Source organism: Microcaecilia unicolor, chromosome 6 (genome assembly GCF_901765095.1).
Source record: "Microcaecilia unicolor chromosome 6, aMicUni1.1, whole genome shotgun sequence".
Taxonomy (NCBI): Eukaryota; Metazoa; Chordata; class Amphibia; order Gymnophiona; family Siphonopidae; genus Microcaecilia; species Microcaecilia unicolor.
The window spans coordinates 70,294,384-70,314,832 of NC_044036.1; the positions used below are offsets into that span (position 1 = coordinate 70,294,384).

Sequence of the window (20,449 nt, forward strand, 5' to 3'; positions counted from 1 at the left end):
ATCGGAAACTTCACTAGCAAAGGCCTTTGCTAGTCCTCGCGCGCTCATGCGCACCGCGCATGCGCGGCCGTCTTCCCGCCCGAACCGGCTCGTGTTCGTCAGTCCCATATGTAGCAAAACAAAGCAAGGGAAGACACAACTCCAAAGGGGAGGTGGGCGGGTTTGTGAGAACAATCAGCCTGCTGTCCTCGGAGAATACCTTCTACAGGTATGTAGCATTCGCTTTCTCCGAGGACAAGCAGGCTGCTTGTTCTCACTGATGGGGTATCCCTAGCCCCCAGGCTCACTCAAAACAACAACCATGGTCAATTGGGCCTTGCAATGGCGAGGACATAACTGAGATTGACCTAAAAAATTTACCAACTAACTGAGAGTGCAGCCTGGAACAGAACAAACAGGGCCCTCAGGGGGTGGAGTTGGATCCTAAAGCCCAAACAGGTTCTGAAAAACTGACTGCCCGAACCGACTGTCGCGTCGGGTATCCTGCTGCAGGCAGTAATGAGATGTGAATGTGTGGACAGATGACCACGTCGCAGCTTTGCAAATTTCTTCAATGGAGGCTGACTTCAAGTGGGCTACCGACGCAGCCATGGCTCTAACATTATGAGCCGTGACATGACCCTCAAGAGCCAGCCCCGCCTGGGCGTAAGTGAAGGAAATGCAATCTGCTAGCCAATTGGATATGGCGCGTTTCCCCACAGCCACTCCCCTCCTATTGGGATCAAAAGAAACAAACAATTGGGCGGACTGTCTGTTGGGCTGTGTCCGCTCCAAATAGAAGGCCAATGCTCTCTTGCAGTCCAATGTGTGTAGCTGACGTTCAGCAGGGCAGGAATGAGGACGGGGAAAGAATGTTGGCAAGACAATTGACTGGTTCAGATGGAACTCCGACACGACCTTTGGCAAGAACTTAGGGTGAGTGCGGAGGACTACTCTGTTATGATGAAATTTGGTGTAAGGGGCCTGGGTTACCAGGGCCTGAAGCTCACTGACTCTACGAGCTGAAGTAACTGCCACCAAGAAAATGACCTTCCAGGTCAAGTACTTCAGATGGCAGGAATTCAGTGGCTCAAAAGGAGGATTCATCAGCTGGGTGAGGACGACATTGAGATCCCATGACACTGTAGGAGGCTTGATAGGGGGCTTTGACAACAGCAAACCTCTCATGAAGCGAACAACTAAAGGCTGTCCCGAGATCGGCTTACCTTCCACACGGTAATGGTATGCACTAATCGCACTAAGGTGAACCCTTACAGAGTTGGTCTTGAGACCAGACTCAGACAAGTGCAGAAGGTATTCAAGCAGGGTCTGTGTAGGACAAGAGCGAGGATCTAGGGCCTTGCTGTCACACCAGACGGCAAACCTCCTCCATAGAAAGAAGTAACTCCTCTTAGTGGAATCTTTCCTGGAAGCAAGCAAGACGCGGGAGACACCCTCTGACAGACCCAAAGAGGCAAAGTCTACGCTCTCAACATCCAGGCCGTGAGAGCCAGGGACCGGAGGTTGGGATGCAGAAGCGCCCCTTCGTCCTGTGTGATGAGGGTCGGAAAACACTCCAATCTCCAGGGTTCTTCGGAGGACAACTCCAGAAGAAGAGGGAACCAGATCTGACGCGGCCAAAAAGGAGCAATCAGAATCATGGTGCCTCGATCTTGCTTGAGTTTCAACAAAGTTTTCCCCACCAGAGGTATGGGAGGATAAGCATACAGCAGACCCTCCCCCCAATCCAGGAGGAAGGCATCCGATGCCAATCTGCCGTGGGCCTGAAGCCTGGAACAGAACTGAGGGACTTTGTGGTTGGCTCGAGATGCGAAGAGGTCTACCAAGGGGGTGCCCCACACCTGGAAGATCTGTCGCACTACCCTGGAATTGAGCGACCACTCGTGAGGTTGCATAATCCTGCTCAACCTGTCGGCCAGACTGTTGTTTACGCCTGCCAGATATGTGGCTTGGAGCACCATGCCGTGACGGCGAGCCCAGAGCCACATGCTGACGGCTTCCTGACACAGGGGGCGAGATCCGGTGCCCCCCTGCTTGTTGACGTAATACATGGCAACCTGGTTGTCTGTCTGAATTTGGATAATTTGGTGGGACAGCCGATCTCTGAAAGCCTTCAGAGCGTTCCAGATCGCTCGCAACTCCAGAAGATTGATCTGCAGATCGCGTTCCTGGAGGGACCAGCTTCCTTGGGTGTGAAGCCCATCGACATGAGCTCCCCACCCCAGGAGAGACGCATCCGTGGTCAGCACTTTTTGAGGCTGAGGAATTTGGAAGGGACGTCCCAGAGTCAGATTGGACCAAATCGTCCACCAATACAGGGATTCGAGAAAACTCGTGGACAGGTGGATTACGTCTTCTAGATCCCCAGCAGCCTGGAACCACTGGGAAGCTAGGGTCAATTGAGCAGATCTCATGTGAAGGCGGGCCATGGGAGTCACATGGACTGTGGAGGCCATGTGGCCTAGCAATCTCAACATCTGCCGAGCTGTGATCTGCTGGGACTCTCGCACCCGTGAGACGAGGGACAACAAGTTGTTGGCTCTCGTCTCTGGGAGATAGGCGTGAGCTGTCCGAGAATCCAGCAGAGCTCCTATGAATTCGAGTCTCTGCACTGGGAGAAGATGGGACTTTGGATAATTTATCACAAACCCCAGTAGCTCCAGGAGGCGAATAGTCATCTGCATGGACTGCAGGGCTCCTGCCTCGGATGTGTTCTTCACCAGCCAATCGTCGAGATATGGGAACACGTGCACCCCCCAGCCTGCGAAGCGCCGCTGCTACTACAGCCAAGCACTTTGTGAACACCCTGGGCGCAGAGGCGAGCCCAAAGGGTAGCACACAGTACTGGAAGTGACGTGTGCCCAGCTGAAATCGCAGATACTGTCTGTGAGCTGGCAGTATCGGGATGTGTGTGTAGGCATCCTTCAAGTCCAGAGAGCATAGCCAATTGTTTTCCTGAATCATGGGAAGGAGGGTGCCCAGGGAAAGCATCCTGAACTTTTCTTTGACCAGATATTTGTTCAGGGCCCTTAGGTCTAGGATGGGATGCATCCCCCCTGTTTTCTTTTCCACAAGGAAGTACCTGGAATAGAATCCCAGCCCTTCTTGCCCGGATGGCACGGGCTCGACCGCATTGGCGCTGAGAAGGGCGGAGAGTTCCTCTGCAAGTACCTGCTTGTGCTGGAAGCTGTAAGACTGAGCTCCCGGAGGACAATTTGGAGGTTTTGAGGCCAAATTGAGGGTGTATCCTTGCCGGACTATTTGGAGAACCCACTGATCGGAGGTTATGAGAGGCCACCTTTGGTGAAAAGCTTTCAACCTCCCTCCGACTGGCAGGTCGCCCGGCACTGACACTTGGATGTCGGCTATGCTCTGCTGGAGCCAGTCAAAAGCTCGTCCCTTGCTTTTGCTGGGGAGCCGAGGGGCCTTGCTGAGGCGCACGCTGCTGACGAGAGCGAGCGCGCTGGGGCTTAGCCTGGGCCGCAGGCTGTCGAGAAGGAGGATTGTACCTACGCTTGCCAGAAGAGTAGGGAACAGTCTTCCTTCCCCCCAAAAATCTTCTACCTGTAGAGGTAGAGGCTGAAGGCTGCCGGCGGGAGAACTTGTCGAATGCGGTGTCCCGCTGGTGGAGCTGTTCTACCACCTGTTTGACCTTCTCTCCAAAAATGTTATCTGCACAGCAAGGCGAGTCCGCAATCCGCTGCTGGATTCTATTCTCCAGGTCGGAGGCACACAGCCATAAGAGCCTGCGCATCACCACACCTTGAGCAGCGGCCCTGGACGCAACATCAAAGGTGTCATACACCCCTCTGGCCAGGAATTTTCTGCACGCCTTCAGCTGCCTGACCACCTCCTGAAAAGGCTTGGCTTGCTCAGGGGGGAGCGCATCAACCAAGCCCGCCAACTGCCGCACATTGTTCCGCATGTGTATGCTCGTGTAGAGCTGGTAGGACTGAGTTTTGGCCACGAGCATAGAAGAATGGTAGGCCTTCCTCCCAAAGGAGTCTAAGGTTCTAGAGTCCTTGCCCGGGGGCACCGAAGCATGCTCCCTAGAACTCTTAGCCTTCTTTAGGGCCAAATCCACAACTCCAGAATCATGAGGCAACTGAGTGCGCATCAGATCTGGGTCCCCATGGATCCGGTACTGGGACTCGATCTTCTTGGGAATGTGGGGATTAGTTAAAGGCTTGGTCCAGTTCGCCAGCAATGTCTTTTTTAGGACATGGTGCATGGGTACAGTGGACGCTTCCTTAGGTGGAGAAGGATAGTCCAGGAGCTCAAACATTTCAGCCCTGGGCTCGTCCTCCACAACCACCGGGAAGGGGATGGCTGTAGACATCTCCCGGACAAAGGAAGCAAAAGACAGACTCTCGGGAGGAGAAAGCTGTCTCTCAGGAGAGGGAGTGGGATCGGAAGGAAGACCCTCAGACTCCTCGTCAGAGAAATATCTGGGATCTTCTTCCTCTTCCCACGAGGCCTCACCCTCAGTGTCAGACACAAGTTCACGGACCTGTGTCTGCAACCGTGCCCGACTCGACTCTGTGGAGCCACGTCCACGATGGGGGCGTCGAGAGGTAGACTCCCTCGCCCGCATCGGCGAAGCTCCCTCCGCCGACGTAGTCGGGGAGCCTTCCTGGGAGGCGACGGCAGCCGGTACTGCACGCGGCACCGACGCCGGAGACCTCACCTCGGGCGATGGGCCAGCCGGCGCCACGCTCGACGGTACCGGTGGCGCAAGCACCGCCGGTACTGGAGGGGTAGGGCGCAACAGCTCTCCCAGAATCTCTGGGAGAACGGCCCGGAGGCTCTCGTTCAGAGCGGCTGCAGAGAAAGGCATGGAGGTCGATGCAGGCGTCGACGTCAGAACCTGTTCCGGGCGTGGAGGCTGTTCCGGGCTGTCCAGAGTGGAGCGCATCGACACCTCCTGAACAGAGGGTGAGCGGTCCTCTCGGTGCTGATGCCTGGTGGGTGCCGACTCCCTCGGCGACCCAGAGCTCTCGGTGCCGACTCGGGAAGGAGACCGATGACGATGCTTCTTCGATTTCTTGGAATGAAGCATGTCACCGGAGCTTCCCAGCACCGACGAGGAGGACGTAGAATCCAGTCGTCGCTTCCTCGGGGCCGAGGCCGAAGGAGGTCGGTCTCGGGGGGGCTGTACCGCAGGAGCCCTCAGGGTAGGGGGAGACCCACCCGAAGGCTCACCGCCACCAGCAGGGGAATGGACAGCCCTCACCTGCACTCCAGACGAAGCACCACCATCCGACGACATCAGCAGACGAGGTCCCGGTACCACCGACGTCGATGCAGCTATCCGATGTCTCTGCGCCGATGCAGAGGGCCGATGCCTCGATGCACTCGATGCACTGGCGGCCAAGGATGAAGCTCTGGACGCTGAAGACGTCGATGCACTCGATACCCCCGGTGCCGATGCCGACGAAGAGCCCGAGAACAAAACATTCCACTGGGCCAATCTCGCTACCTGAGTCCGCTTTTGCAAAAGGGAACACAGACTACAGGCCTGCGGGCGGTGCCCAGCCCCTAAGCACTGAAGACACGACGCGTGCCTGTCAGTGAGCGAGATGACCCGGGTGCACTGGGTGCACTTCTTGAAGCCGCTGGTAGACTTCGATGTCATGGGCGGAAAAATCACGCCGGCGAGATCAAAAGTCGAAATGGCGGAAAAGGCACCGAAAAAACAAGGGGAAGAAAACTTCGACCCGAGGCCTAAAAGCGGCCTACCCCGACGAGCGAAAGCTGAAAATAGCGGGGGAAGAAAAGACCAAAAGTCTTTTCCCACACAGAAAGGATTAGAATTTTTCTTTTTCTTTTCCGAAAAACACACGACGAACGCGCGAGGTCGACTTTGCAGGGCCCGACACGGCGAAACACGACCGTACCGAGCGCGGACAAAAGAAGACTGACGAACACGAGCCGGTTCGGGCGGGAAGACGGCCGCGCATGCGCGGTGCGCATGAGCGCGCGAGGACTAGCAAAGGCCTTTGCTAGTGAAGTTTCCGATTGGAGGGGCTGCCGTGGACGTCACCCATCAGTGAGAACAAGCAGCCTGCTTGTCCTCGGAGAATTTCAGTTTCAATCCCTGGGAAGGTTATTCTGCCCTGGTTCTGTGTGATGACATCACCCATTTGTGGGCCTGATTCAATCCTGCTGGTTGATGGAGAAACCTTCATGGAATTTTATAGGAACTATTTACCATGTGTAGAACGTGGTTTACACACAGAAAATGTTTTATAAAATTATGCATGCATAATTGACAGAAATAAGGGCATCACATTTGAAGGCACCAACAACCTGGCTAAACAGGAGACTGGTTCTGCTTGCAGTAGGTTCATGCTCTATGATCTCTGGGGAGAAACTTCCCCTCCCCAACCAGTCTTGCCTATGGATGCCAACATTTTAAATCTGAATCTGTTTCCAGAGGTTGGCAGAACATGTGTGGAATCAGCACTTAACAATACATACACACACACAACGTTACTCTTGCGTCAGAGCAGGTGAAACTTTGTGTAGGAGCTTTTAAAAAGGCACCTAGACAAAATGTTATTATTAAGTAGGTATAACATATATACTTATGTGCTTTTTCTGCCTAGGCACTCAGCTATAGTAACATAGTAAGTATTGGAAGATAATAAAATTATTCTCCTAGCTATACAATAGATATATACATTTCTAAGCTACAAAATATAAAACTCGCTTTTAATACTTTGAAAAATATATGGTAAATCTGCATCCCCAAATGAAAAGGATTTTAGTACCCCCTTACCGTACTCAGAACTGATCACATTTATGCTCAGCTCTTCAGACTTTACAGCTCTTTTTACATCCACCTTTTTAGTCCAGCTTCCAGTTTTTAACAGAGCAGAATCCCTAAACAACAGTATTTTAAAAACCTTAGATAATGGATATTTTTGCCCCCTTTTATTAATTTCCCACTATCTAATAGAGATGTGCAATCACTACCACGGTTTAGTAAAAGAGACCCTTAGTGCACAATAAATTGATTTAAAACCAAATTTTAGATCATAGATATCAGAATTGAGATGTCCAGGTTGGGCCATCTCAAATTCTGCTAACATTTTAAACAAAAGGTCTGCTGACATAGAGCCTTTTCTAAGATGCATCCGGGAATGGACGTGCATGTGCTGGCATCAGCAGAATCATTTTACAAATATCAGCGACTAAATTATCAACAGAAGTAACTCAACAACATACACATATGTGCTGGAGCACACATATTTATGTTGGTATTTTACTGGTGCCCACATAATTTCCAACTCCTCCCCAACTCCACCTATGAATCAGCCCAGCACTAACCACACAGTGCTGTGGCAGTCAGAGGAGATATTCAATGGCATAGATAGAGGAATGGGGGTGGGGAAAGCAAATAGGGGTGGGACTAGAGATTGGTTTGTTTGGCCCTCCAACTGAAATGATATTCTGCTGCCCATGTTCAGTTGCACTGTGTGGTTAAGTGCTGATGAATATTTGGGGGTGCAATGCTGATCCAGGTTTAAGCAGATAGGAGCCTCTGCTTAAACCTGTTTGAAAATCTACCTATGATTTTTCTTTTCCTGGAAGGTGAGATCCCTAGGAATGAGTTGATTTGTAGAAATGATCAAGTCAAATGGCTTCTGGAGGAATCCAGTAAGTTTCTTTTCTGGTCAAGGAATTGTCAGAGATGCACTGGGACAAAGGAAAATTCCTTATCAAGCAACAATGTTTGTCAGTGAGCAGTATGGAGGTAATTTTACAACTGCATAGATGCAGAATTAGTAACAGAACTTTTACATGTTCTGGCTCCAGTTAATTTTCAACCTCAAAGTACACCCATATTTCTGCTTTCAAAATTATCCCAGGGAATTTGTGCATACATACTGTATTTATACCTGCTCTTTGACACACACAAAGTTTCTGGATTATTTCATGCACATATGTGTATATTTTATACAGCATATATGAAAACATTAACTTCTCCTCCACCTTTCTCCAAGAATGGCTCAGCCCAGCCCAGATAAATTTATCAAATACAAATTGTATAAGCTTGGCCACATATTTGGAGGGTGATTTTATAAAAGCCTTTTTTTATTTGTTTTGTAATTGTACATAAGTACATAAGTAATGCCATACTGGGAAAAGACCAAGGGTCCATCGAGCCCAGCATCCTGTCCACGACAGCGGCCAATCCAGGCCAAGGGCACCTGGCAAGCTTCCCAAACGTACAAACATTCTATACATGTTATTCCTGGAATTTTGGATTTTTCCAAGTCCATTTAGTAGCGGTTTATGGACTTGTCCTTTAGGAATCCGTCCAACCCCTTTTTAAACTCTGCTAAGCTAACCGCCTTCACCACTTTCTCCGGCAACGAATTCCAGAGTTTAATTACACGTTGGGTGAAGAAAAATTTTCTCTGATTTGTTTTAAATTTACTACACTGTAGTTTCATCGCATGCCCCCTAGTCCTAGTATTTTTGGAAAGCGTGAACAGACGCTTCACATCCACCTGTTCCACTCCACTCATTATTTTATATACCTCTATCATGTCTCCCCTCAGCCGTCTCTTCTCCAAGCTGTATAGCCCTAGCCTCCTTAGTCTTTCTTCATAGGGAAGTCGTCCCATCCCCGCTATCATTTTGTAAACCACTTTGACTTGTAAAAGGGGTGATATATAAAATCTTTTAAATCGATTCTTCACATCAGACACTATTTTATCCACAGAAATGCCTTTTAATCCCTCTAAGTTTGAAATACTAATTATGGTTACTCCTGGTATGATTGTACCCTTACGATTTGGCATCTTCCTTGTTGTACTGGTCATAGATTCTTGTAGAAGGGAGTAGCATGATCAACAAGACTCTTCCAAAAAGTCAAGGAGACGTCTCGTTGGCATTTTGGAAGAGTCTTGTTGATCACTCTACTTCCTCCTTTCAGAAACGTTTTGTTCGTAGCGGATCCTGTTTCTCCACCTCGGTGGTCGATCCTTGTCATAGATTCTTGTACCAATATATTGCCCTTCCTCATTCCTTTTCAATGTGTGAATAAAAATAAAACAACAAAATGCTACCTTTATGAAATTAGTAGGTGGCACATTTAAAACAATTTAGAGAAAGCGGAAAAGGAACCTATTTTCACTCAATTTATAATTAAGCTGTGGAATTCCTTGCCAGAAGATGTAGTCAAGGAAGTTAGCATAGCTGAGTTTAAAAAGGCTTTGCACAAGTTCCTAAAGGGAAAGTCCATGAATAATACAGATTTGTGACCGGAACTAGCTACTGTTGGAGACAGGATATTCAGCTCCATGGAACTTTGGTCTGACCCAGAATAACTCATCTTAGGCTCCTATGTTCTTAGGCTTCTGCTTCTGTTCTCACTTGTGAATTAGTTTTAAAATTGAAAGATGCATACCTCATCACCTTATGAATCCTTATGGAGTTGGTCTTGAGATCAGACTCTGATAGGTGTAGAAGGTATTCAAGCAGAGCCTGTGTAGGGCAAGCAAAGAGATCTAGGGCCTTGCTCTCACACCAGATGGCAAACATACTCCCTTTGAAAGAACAGCACCTCTTAGCGGAGTTTTTCCTGGAAGCCAGGAAGACCCAGGAGACACCCTCCGAAAGACCCAAGGAAGCAAATTCTAGGCTCTCAACATCTAAGCTGTGAGAGCCAGAAACTGGAGGTCGGGATATATCTGCGTGATTAGGGTTGGAAAACACTTAAAACTCCATGGTTCTTTGGAGGTTAACTCCAGAAGTAGAGGGAACCATATCTGCTGCGGCCAGTATTGTCACGTCTGTGGCCGTGACCACCCTCATACTTACCCTGTTTCTGGGAGTCAGTGGCTGTGCTGGCTTCTGCTTGTCTCTGTGTCTGTCTCTGTCTTCGTTTCTCTCTGGCTCTGTGTGCTGATTGCCTTCCTGAACCTCACCTGTGTGGGCTATGCCTCTTCCAAGATGGCTGCCGCCTCCTCTATGCCAGTATCCAAGATGGCTCCTGCTTGTCCTTCCTGTGGGCTCTCTTTCTCTGTGTGTCAAGCCTCTCTTTGGAGGCAAGGAACTTCCTGCTTCTGTCCTGCTGGTAGTGACTCATTTTTATTTATTTTTATTTTTGTTACACTTTTGTATTTTTGTACCCCGCGCTTTCCCACTCATCAGTGAGAGCCTTCATAAGGGAGTGCTGGGCTTGCAGTGAGTGCCTTTGCATGAAGTGTTATGCTCTTAAGCCAGGTCAGGTTAGTGAGTGTCTGCTGCACTACTGCTTAGCCTCTCTCTGGGTTCCAGTCCAGCTTCTTTCAGTGTCTGTGTCTGTTGTCTTCCCGTGGGGGGTCTTCCCTGCCTCTGTTCCTGGCTTACTCTGTGTTTGGGGTGAAACTTCTGTTCCTGGCTTACTCTGTGTTTGAGGTGAAGCCTCTGTTCCTGGCTTACTCTGTGTTTGGGGTGAAGCCTCTGTTCCTGGCTTACTCTGTGTTTGAAGTGAAGCCTCTGTTCCTGGCTTATCCTGTGTTTGGGGTGAAGCCTCTATTCCTGGCTTACTCTGTGTTTGGGGTGAAGCCTCTGTTCCTGGCTTACTCTGTGTTTGGGGGTGAAGCCTCTGTTCCTGGCTTACTCTGTGTTTGGGGGTGAAGCCTCTGTCCGTGTTTGTTCTCTGTCTGCATGTGAAGCCTCAGCCTTTGTGAGTTCCACTAGGTGTGTGGAGCGGCTGTGGCTTCAGACCCTTGGCTTGATATTCCTGGTTTACTCTCTTTGCTCTGCTGCTGGCCCAAGACCCTTGGCCTGTTCTTCCTGGTTTGTTGCCTTTCCTGCCTTGCCTAGTCTGTGTGCTTACCCTGTTTGTATATCCCGAGTGTATATCCTGAATCCTGCCTTGCCTAGTTTGTGTGCTTACCCTGCTTGTATTTCCTGTGTGTATATCCTGAATCCTGTCTCTCTGTCTAGCTAGTGTTTATTGCCAGGGCGTGGTCCCTGTTTCCTGCTGCTTCCTAGGTAGTGGGTTTACCCGATGGGTATTCCCTGATCCCCAGTCTGCCTTGCTGGCATGTTGCCCTAGTCTTTGTTCCTATGTCTTGTCTCCTTGGTCTGCCTTCTGGTTCTTGCTAGTGGCGGTGCAGCAGCTCCCTGTCTGAGTTTAGTTCCCAGTCTAGTTTCCCTCATGTTTCCTAGACCCGGGGGGGGGGGGTCCTCTGGGTCTCCAGTTCCGGCCCTGTCCTTCAAGTCCTGCCGGCCACCTGCACGCTAGAGCTCAACTCTAGCGGAACGGTGGCCAAGCGCAGGTGAAGCGGATCCTGTCCTGCCGGTTCCAGTTGCCTACTTCCGATCCCGAGTTCCAGTCCTGTTCTTCCGTATGTCCGATTCCAAGGTGGTCTTGCCTGCCTCTGCCGCTCCTCGGCAGGGGCCCAAGGGCTCACGATTCCCAGTGCGGCCCCGAGGACCTGACAGCATACCAAGGGCCTCGAGAACGCGACAGTATAGTGGGATCAGAATCATGGTTCCGCGATCTTGTTTGAGTTTCAACAAACTCTTCCCTACTAGAGGTATAGGAGGATACCCATACAGAAGACCTGTCCCCCCAACTGAGGAAGAAGGCATCTGATGCCAGTCTACCATTGGCTTTAAGCCTGGAACAGAACTGAGGGACTTTGAGGTTGATCTGAGTGGCAAAACGATCCACCGAGGGGTGCAGCACACTTGGAAAATCTTGCGGGCTATGCCCATATTGAGAGACCACTCATGAGGTTGCATTATCCTGCTCAGCTTGTCGGCCAGAGTATTGTTTTTGCCTGCCAGATAGGTGGCTCGAAAGAACATGCCATGTTGGCAAGCCCAATGCCACATTTGGATGGCCTCCTGACACAGAGGATGTGATCCAGTACCCCCTCCCTGCTTGTTGGTGTAATACATTGCAACCTGATAGTCTGTTTGGATGAGAACAATTTGGTGAGATAGCAGATCTCTGAAAGCCTTTAGCGCATTCCAGATTGCACAGAGCTCCAGGAGACTGATCTGAAAATTCATTTCCTGGGAGGACCAAGCTCCTTGAGTGTGAAGCCCATCTACATGAGCTCCCCATCCCAGGAGAGATGCATCCATCATCAGCAGCACTTTTTGTGGCTGAGGAATTTGGAATGGAAGTCCCAGAGTCAAATTGTCCACCACTGAAGGGCGTGTACAAGCTCTGGAGACACTTGGATGACATCTTCTAGACACCCCGTGGCTTGATACCACTGAAAAGCTAGGGTCCATTGAGCTGATATCATCTGATGATGTGTCATGAGTATAACGTACACGTAGAAGCCATGTGGTCAGTAGCATAGCAAGGGCGGGGTGGTGGTCCGCCCCAGGTGTAAGAGTGAGGGGGGGGGGGTGCTCCGCTCCCGCTGCGCCTGACCAAAAGGCTGCTGGCACAGCAGTCAGCTCCTTCGACAGCCCCCCAACCCGCTGCAGTTTAAAAATCGCTGAATTGGCGGCGCTGCTCTAGCGTGCAGCGAATGCGCCTCTGCCTGTAAAAGAAGTGGCTCGCCTCGTCAGGCCTTCTCTCACTGTGTCCTGCCCTCCTCTGATGTAACTTCCTATTTCCGCGAGGGCGGGACACAGTGAGAGAAGGCCCGACGAGGTGAACCGCTTCTTTTATAGGCAGAGGCGCGTTCGCTGAGGTGCCCCGCCGATTCAACGATTTTTAAACTGCAGCGGGTAGGGGGGGCTGTCGAAGGAGCTGACTGCGGTGCCAGCAGCCTTTCCGTCAGGCGCAGCAGGAGTGGAGCACCCCCCTCGCTCTTAAACCCGGGGCGCCGCCGATTCAGCAATTTTTAAACTACAGCGCAGCTGGTCGGGTGGCAGAGAGAAGGGGGCTGTTGAGGAAGCTGACGGTAGGCAGGTGGGGACTGGGTCGGGGGATGGGCTCAGATGGGAAAAGGGGACTGGGTTGGGGGGGCTCAAAAGGGAGAAGGGGACTGGAGCTGGAACTGAAGACTGAGAAGGGGGCAGGAGGGAGAATGGGGCCAAGCCTGGGACAGAGGCAGGTGGGACAATGGGTCTGGGGCTGAAAAGGATGGCAGGTGAGAGAATGGGGCTGGAGCTGAAAAGGGGGGCCCTAATGCAAGGCAGGTGGATTAAAGGGACTGGAACTGGGGGCTGAAAAGGAGGGTAGGTGGGATAAGGGGGCTAGTACTGGAACCGGGGGCTAAAAATGGGCAGGGGATGAAACTGTGGGAACTAGGGGCTGAAAAGGGGACAGGGAGAAGTGTCTGGGGCTGAAGCTAGGGACTGGTGGGAGAAAAGGGCTGGGGCTGAAACTGGGGACTGGTGGGATAGTGGGGCTGGAACTGGGGGCTGAAAAGGAAGGGGCAGGTGGGAGACATGGGCTGGAACTAGGGACAGGTGGGATAATGGGGCTTGAACTGGGGGCTGAAAAGAGGGGGCAGAGAGAGAGAGGGGGACAGATCGTGGATGGATGGGAGAGGGAGGGCAAATGGTGGATGGAAGGGGCAGAGAGAAAGAGCTGACAGTGGATGGAAGGGGGAGAGAGAGGGCAGACAGAGGCAGATGGTGGATGGAAGGGGCAGAGATAGAGGGCAGACGCTAGATGGAAGGGAGAGAGAGGGCAGATAGTGGTAGGAAGGGGCAGAGGGAGAGAGAGGGCAGATGGTAGATGGAGGAGACAGGGGAGAGAGGGCAGACAGTGGATGGCAGTGAGAGAGAGAAGGTAAACACTGGATGGTAGGGAGAAAGCAAAGACAGATACTGGATGGAAGACAGTGAAACGAAGATGAGGAAAGCAGAAACCAGAGACAACAAACTGTAAATAAAATATATATTTTTTCTTTTTTGCTTTAGGATAAAGTAGTATTGTAGCTGTGTTAATAAATGTTTATAAATAGAACATGGAAATAAGGTCATCTTTTTACTGGACTAATTTTAATACATTTTGACTAACTTTTGGAGAACAAAACCCCCTTCCTCAGGTCAGGAAAGGATACTGTAACAGTTCTAGTGCTCACAGTTGTGTTTAAGGTGCTTTCCTTTTCCTTGTGTGACTCATAGAAATTACTGCTTATGTTATGGTAGAATTGCTCCATAGGTCCTGAGTGTTTTGTATTCTCAGTATGCCTAGTACAGGATTTTGGAGGGGGGGGGGGTGTTAAAAAATAACCGGCCCCGGGTGTCAAATACCATAGCTACAACACTGCATGTGGCCCAACAATCTCAACATCTGCCGAGCTGTGATCTGCTGAGAAGTATGAACCTTGGATGCGAGTGTGATCAGATTGTCCATTCTCATCTCCAGGAGGCAGGCCCAAACCATCTGAGTATCGAACAAGGCTCCTATGAACTCCAATCGCTAGACAGGGTGGAGATGGGACTTGGGGTAGTATAAAATGAACCCTAATAGCTTGAGCACCCGAATAGTCATCCGCATGGACTCCTGAGTACCATCCTCTGAGGTGCTTTTCACCTGGCATGGGGCATCCACCAACTTCTGCTGAACAGAATGTTCCAAGTCAGAAACACGCAGCCATGAGAGTCTGTGCATTGCTATAATTTGAGCAGAAATCTGGATGCCACATCAAATGTGTCGTAAGTGCCCCTGGCCAAGAACTTTCGACATGCCTTCTGCTGCTTGACCAGGTAGGACAAGTTGCGCACCAAGTTTCGCAAGTGGACACTCGTGAAGAGCTGATATGATTGTATTTGAGAAATAAGCATTGAAGCCTGGTACATTTTCCTCCCAAAAGAATCCAGGGTTCTAGCTTCTCTGCCTGTGGGTGCTGAGGTATAGTCTCTGGAACTCCACTGTGGAATTGTGAGGCAACTGACACCTATCAAAACCAGGTGCACTGTGGATCTGATACTGGGTGTTAATTTTCTTGGGAATGACAGGGACTGACAGAAGGGACAACCAGTTCCTAACGAGGACTTCCCTGAGTAACTCGTGGACAGGGGCAGTCACAGCCTCCTTAGGAGGAGATATGTAGTGCAGGACCTTGAGCATCTTGGCACTGGGCTCATTCTCCACTTCCAAAGGAAATGGAATGGCATCAGCCATTTCCTTAACAAAAGACTTTCTCCTTTCAGGTGAGGATTTAGAAGGAATTCCATAGGACTCATCCAAGGAAAGGTACCTTCGATCCTCCTCTGAATCCCATGAGTGCTCCTCTTTGGTGTCAGACAATACCTCCCGATGGGAGTGTCGAGACCGAACCTACCTCAATATGGAAGAATCACATCCTCAACAGCAGTATCGAGAAGTCGGTTCCTACCTCAACTCCAGTGAAGCTTCCTCCACCAACGTCAAGGGAGTGCTGGCTTGGGTGGCAGCCGACACCGGGACCGCATGCAGCATCAGTGTCAGAGCCGCATCGCAGTCTGAGGGCCAAGCGGGGTCACAATGGGAGGCAGGGTATGTGCAAGCACTCCCGATGCCAATGCACACTGTTACATGAGACAATCCAGCAGCTCAGGGCCAACACCGGGAAAAGCTGGGGTACTGGCTCAGGCGCAGGTTACAGAACTGCTGGGGTTGATACAGGAGCAGGGTCTTGGCTGAAGGAGACTGATACATCAGCATCTCCTGTATGGCGAAGCAGAGGTCCTCCCGGTGCCGATACTTCTCGGTTTCTGAATCCTTCGACGTCCCGGAGCTCCTGGCACCATGCGTCAAGGGCGACCGATGACGATGCTTCTTGGCTTTCGCCCAAAACGTGTTACCGAGATTTCTCGGTGCTGACAAGGACAATGTCAAATCCACACGTTGCCTAGGGTCGGGTTCGACGACGGATGATCCTAGGAGCCCTGCATAATAGAAGACCTCAAGGTAGGTGGAGACTCACTCGATGCTTCACTGCTCCCAGGTTTAAGGGTCTAGCAGCAGCCATGCTTACCGACACAGGAACAAAATAAAGAATGAAAAAAATGAACAAAAAATAGCCAAAAGGCACAAAAAACTCTCTAGGACAAGCGATATGAGGAGACTGTAAAAACAAACACGCCCTCTCCTCACCACAGTAGAAAAAGAACTGAGGAGACCACGTTCACGCATCGGGTGGGAAGGCACTCTCACATGTGCGGTGGAGCGTGTTTCACACTCTACAAAGCTCTCATTAGACTTTTGTAAATTCCAGACTCGGCAACGTGGATCTGTATCAACCACTTTGGATAAGCCTGCTTATCCTTGGAGAACCTTGTATTATGTTTATTCTTCAAGCATATGCAAGAGCAGTTTCTGGGATCTATTATTCGTGTATTTCCTGACTTCTCTAAAGAAATGCAGAGAAGAAGGCAGGACACTCGAGCTAGGCACATGTTTTTTTGTTAAAATTTCCTTGCAATTGTTCTATGATTTTTGAGAGTAAATCTTACTTATTTTTTTAATCCAAATAGCTCTTAGATTTATTTGAAGCACAGAGAAGGACTGAAAGCCTTGGGTGTAACTGCACAGGTAAAAATGCTGATATTCAGCTGCAGGTTAATTTTGGAGTTTTATCTCTGCTTTTGGTTAGTGTAGTAACCCACCCCTTTAATTTTGTGGACAAAGTTTATAGTTTCTGTTTCCTGATATTACTGCATTTGTTTCACAGCTTTATTTTTCATATTTCCTTCACTTTTTATTGATGTGATTATAAGTATTTAGAAATTAAAAATAAATAATAAAAAAAGAGTTTGCAACGTGAATACCAAGCAATGAGGGTGACCGATGGCCACTGCATTGTGAGCTCTGTTCCAATGCTCTGAATTCTTTCTGTGTTTCCCCACTGATGGTAAAGAGGAAAGAAAAGCTGAGGGTTTTCTCTCAGAGCCTTCTAACTTACCTCCTTCTTAGACGGTGGATTGATTTGTGTAGCATTTGGGTACAGGAGAGGTTGTTTCTGGCACTGTCCTGCTGGTGTCTCTTCTGGAGACAGGAGGAACAGAGGAGTCCCTTGGGGCAGAACACTTGTTAAGCCCAGAACAGAGGGATCTCTACCTCAACCGCCATCTTTGGCCCAGGGAATCCCTGCAGAAAAGGAGATACCAGAAGGTATTTTATCCTTTGAAGCGTGAGGGGGAACCATCAGAGCAGCATCCAAGGAGACCGTGGAGCCACAGAGATTGCCCAGGAGTAGCAAGATTGGCATGGTTGCTGAACCGCTGTCGGCTGGGAGTAGTGCAAGCCTATCCCTTCTTCCTTCTTCTAGTCTGGGGGAAACAGTTTCCTTTAATATTTCATGATCTGAAACGTTCATGTTGGAATCAATCCAGACAGCTATAAATGAACTGGGTAAGACTTTGACTTCTCAAAATACTCTAACAAGTGGTAAAGTTCAAGAACTGGATCAAAAAGTACTTAAAAATCAAGTTGATATAAAATCTCTTTTTAAAGTAATGGTAAAAGTAGAAGAATCATTGATTAAAGTGAAATCTGTCCAGTCTACTATAATTAAGGAAAATACTATTCTTAAAACTAAGGTGGAAGCCCTGGAAAATGGTGTAAGGAGTTGTAACTTAAGAGTACTTAATTTCCCACATTAATTAACTATTTCAGCTAAGGAGTTATTTGTTCGATACCTTAAAGAACTCTACAAGCATCACCTGACTTTTACCACCGTTAGTAAAAGCTTTTTATTTGCTTCCATTTAAACGAGTTGATGATGGAACTCAGTTGGAACAAATGCAACCTATGGAACCTTTAGATGTTTCATCTTTACAACAAACTTCAGATTCGGAGGTGGCCCAACCAGTCACTCTTTTGGTTACCTTTGCTTTAGCTTTAGATAAAGACTGAGTTTTATGTCTTTATTTCAAAAACAGAGAAAAAAACTTCTTGAATTTTAAAATTTGTATGTTTCCAGATGTTTCACGTGAAACACAAAGGAAGAGGAAGGAATTTCTTCTATTGAGACCTGCAATTTTGCAATTGGGAGCATTGTTCTTTCTTAAATTTCCCTGTAAATGTGTGATTAAGTACAGATCACACAAATAAGTTTTTTAAATTCTACTCAGCTCTCTGCTTTTGTTTGTTCTAGACGAATTATGGATAGAGATTACTACTACTACTACTATTTAGCATTTCTATAGCGCTACAAGGCAAACGCAGCGCTGCACAAACATAGAAAAAAACAGTCCCTGCTCAAAGAGCTTACAATCTAATAGACAAAAAATAAATAAAGTAAGCAAATCAAATCAATTAATGTGAACAGGAAGGAAGAGAGGAGGGTAGGTGGAGGCGAGTGGTTACAAGTGGTTACGAGTCAAAAGCAATGTTAAAGAGGTGGGCTTTCACTCTAGATTTAAAGGTGGCCAAGGATGGGGCAAGACGTAGGGGCTCAGGAAGTTTATTCCAGGCGTAGGGTGCAGCGAGACAGAAGGCGCGAAGTCTGGAGTTGGCAGTAGTGGAGAAGGGAACAGATAAGAAGGATTTATCCATGGAGCGGAGTGCACGGGAAGGGTTGTAGGGAAGGACGAGTGTGGAGAGATACTGGGGAGCAGCAGAGTGAGTACATTTATAGGTTAGTAGAAGAAGTTTGAACAGGATGCGAAAACGGATAGGGAGCCAGTGAAGGGTCTTGAGGAGAGGGGTAGTATGAGTAAAGCGACCCTGGCGGAAGATGAGACGGGCAGCAGAGTTTTGAACCGACTGGAGAGGGGAGAGGTGACTAAGTGGGAGGCCAGCAAGAAGCAGATTGCAGTAGTCTAAACGAGAGGTGACAAGGGTGTGGATGAGGGTTTTGGTAGAGTGCTCGGAAAGAAAGGGGCGGATTTACGGATGTTGTAAAGAAAGAAACGACAGGTCTTGGCAATCTGCTGGATATGAGCAGAGAAGGAGAGAGAAGAGTCAAAGATGACCCCAAGGTTTTGAGCTGAGGAGACAGGGAGAATGAGAGAGCCATCAACAGAAATAGAAAACGGGGGGAGCTGGGAGGTGGGTTTGGGGGGGAAAATGAGAAGCTCGGTTTTGGTCATATTTAATTTCAGGTGGCGTTGAGACATCCAGACAGCAATGTCAGACAAGCACGCTGAAACTTTGGTTTGGATGCAAGGTGAGATATCAGGGGTAGAAAAGTAGATTTGGGAGTCATCAGCATATAGATGGTAGGAAAAGCCATGGGATGAGATTAATGAACCAAGGGAAGAAGTGTAGATAGAAAAGAGGAGGGGACCAAGAACAGAACCCTGAGGTACGCCAACAGGCAGAGGGATAGAAGTAGAAGAGGATCCACCAGAGTGAACACTAAAGGTGCGGAGGGAGAGGTAGGAAGAGAACCAGGAAAGGACAGAGCCCTGGAATCCAAGTGAGGACAGGGTATCGAGAAGTATGCTGTGATCGACAGTGTCAAAAGCAGCGGAAAGATCAAGAAGAATGAGGATGGAATATTGACCTCTGGATTTAGCCAGTAATAGGTCATTGGAGACTTTAGTAAGCGCAGATGATAGGACCTCTTCTCTCATACATGGGGTAGAAGATGCCATATAATAGGAATTGTTTTCTGTATTAGATCTTGGTATTGTTTAGCAGCTTTTTTCTTTGAATTTATTCCTCTACTTTATTGGCTTGGTCTGCCCTTAATATTGCGGACTGGAGTTACGTGACATTTATTCTTATTGGATGTATATTTTTTTCTCTTATTTCAAATATATTTTTCCTTTTTCTGTAAAAGTGGATGCTTGATTTATAAATGTAAATTTCAATAAAAATAAAATTGAATGCCCAGCAATTTCTGATTCCAAGCATGTGATAAGTAAAGGTAAGAAGTGATTCCTGCTCTAAACAGATGCATGTATATGAAAAATGCATGAATGGATACTATTGCTCACAAATTTCAAGCTTGTGTGAAAATGGTTTATAAAATTACCTCCATGGAATACACTTACACATTACATTTCTTTGGAGCTGGTGTTAGAGGCTTGAGTCCTACTAAGGGTCACTATGCATGCCTATTTTATAAAGGCACATAGGCAGCTATGTTACCATTATAAAACAGATTTTCTTTGGACATTCACATAGTCACCCTGTTATGAGATTACCCCACTGTGCATATTTCAACATGACTATGTAGTTAATAGTAGAATTGTCAAACGTAATGAAAACAAGATTACTCATACTTACATGACTTTCTGTTTATAAACCACTTGGTTATCAGCATCTCCTATGACTAACGTTACATAGTGGGAGTCTGGTGCTGTTCTTTTGTTCTGTAGCAGCTTATAATTTGTTAATGCAATGGTCACTATTATTTCTGCTGTTGTAGCACTATACCTTGCAGTCTTGAGAGAAAAAAAAACACACACAACTGCAAATTTAGGTGAACTCATAAGAGAATTCAATTGAAAAACGCATTATACTTACTGAGGGTCCAGTTGAAGAAATCACAACTAGCATGTACCCCTGTGTAAAAAGGCTGTAAGGAGTCCATACAATAACAGCTGGTGTTTAAAAAAATGCTTAAACTTCCGAAGTTAAATATAA

At 48.4% G+C, this 20,449-nt stretch overlaps 1 protein-coding gene across 1 annotated transcript in view; it reads right to left on the reverse strand.

Annotated features, from left to right (window-relative positions):
* HFM1 (helicase for meiosis 1) overlaps nucleotides 1-20,449 on the reverse strand; it is a 472,985-nt gene that overhangs the window by 71,233 nt on the left and 381,303 nt on the right. Inside the window, exons 23-24 of the mRNA XM_030206735.1 lie at nucleotides 20,090-20,247; nucleotides 6,782-6,885 (exon numbers count right to left, since the gene is read on the reverse strand). Of these exons, the coding sequence (XP_030062595.1) occupies nucleotides 6,782-6,885; nucleotides 20,090-20,247 (262 nt within the window). The remainder of the gene's footprint in view (nucleotides 1-6,781; nucleotides 6,886-20,089; nucleotides 20,248-20,449) is intronic.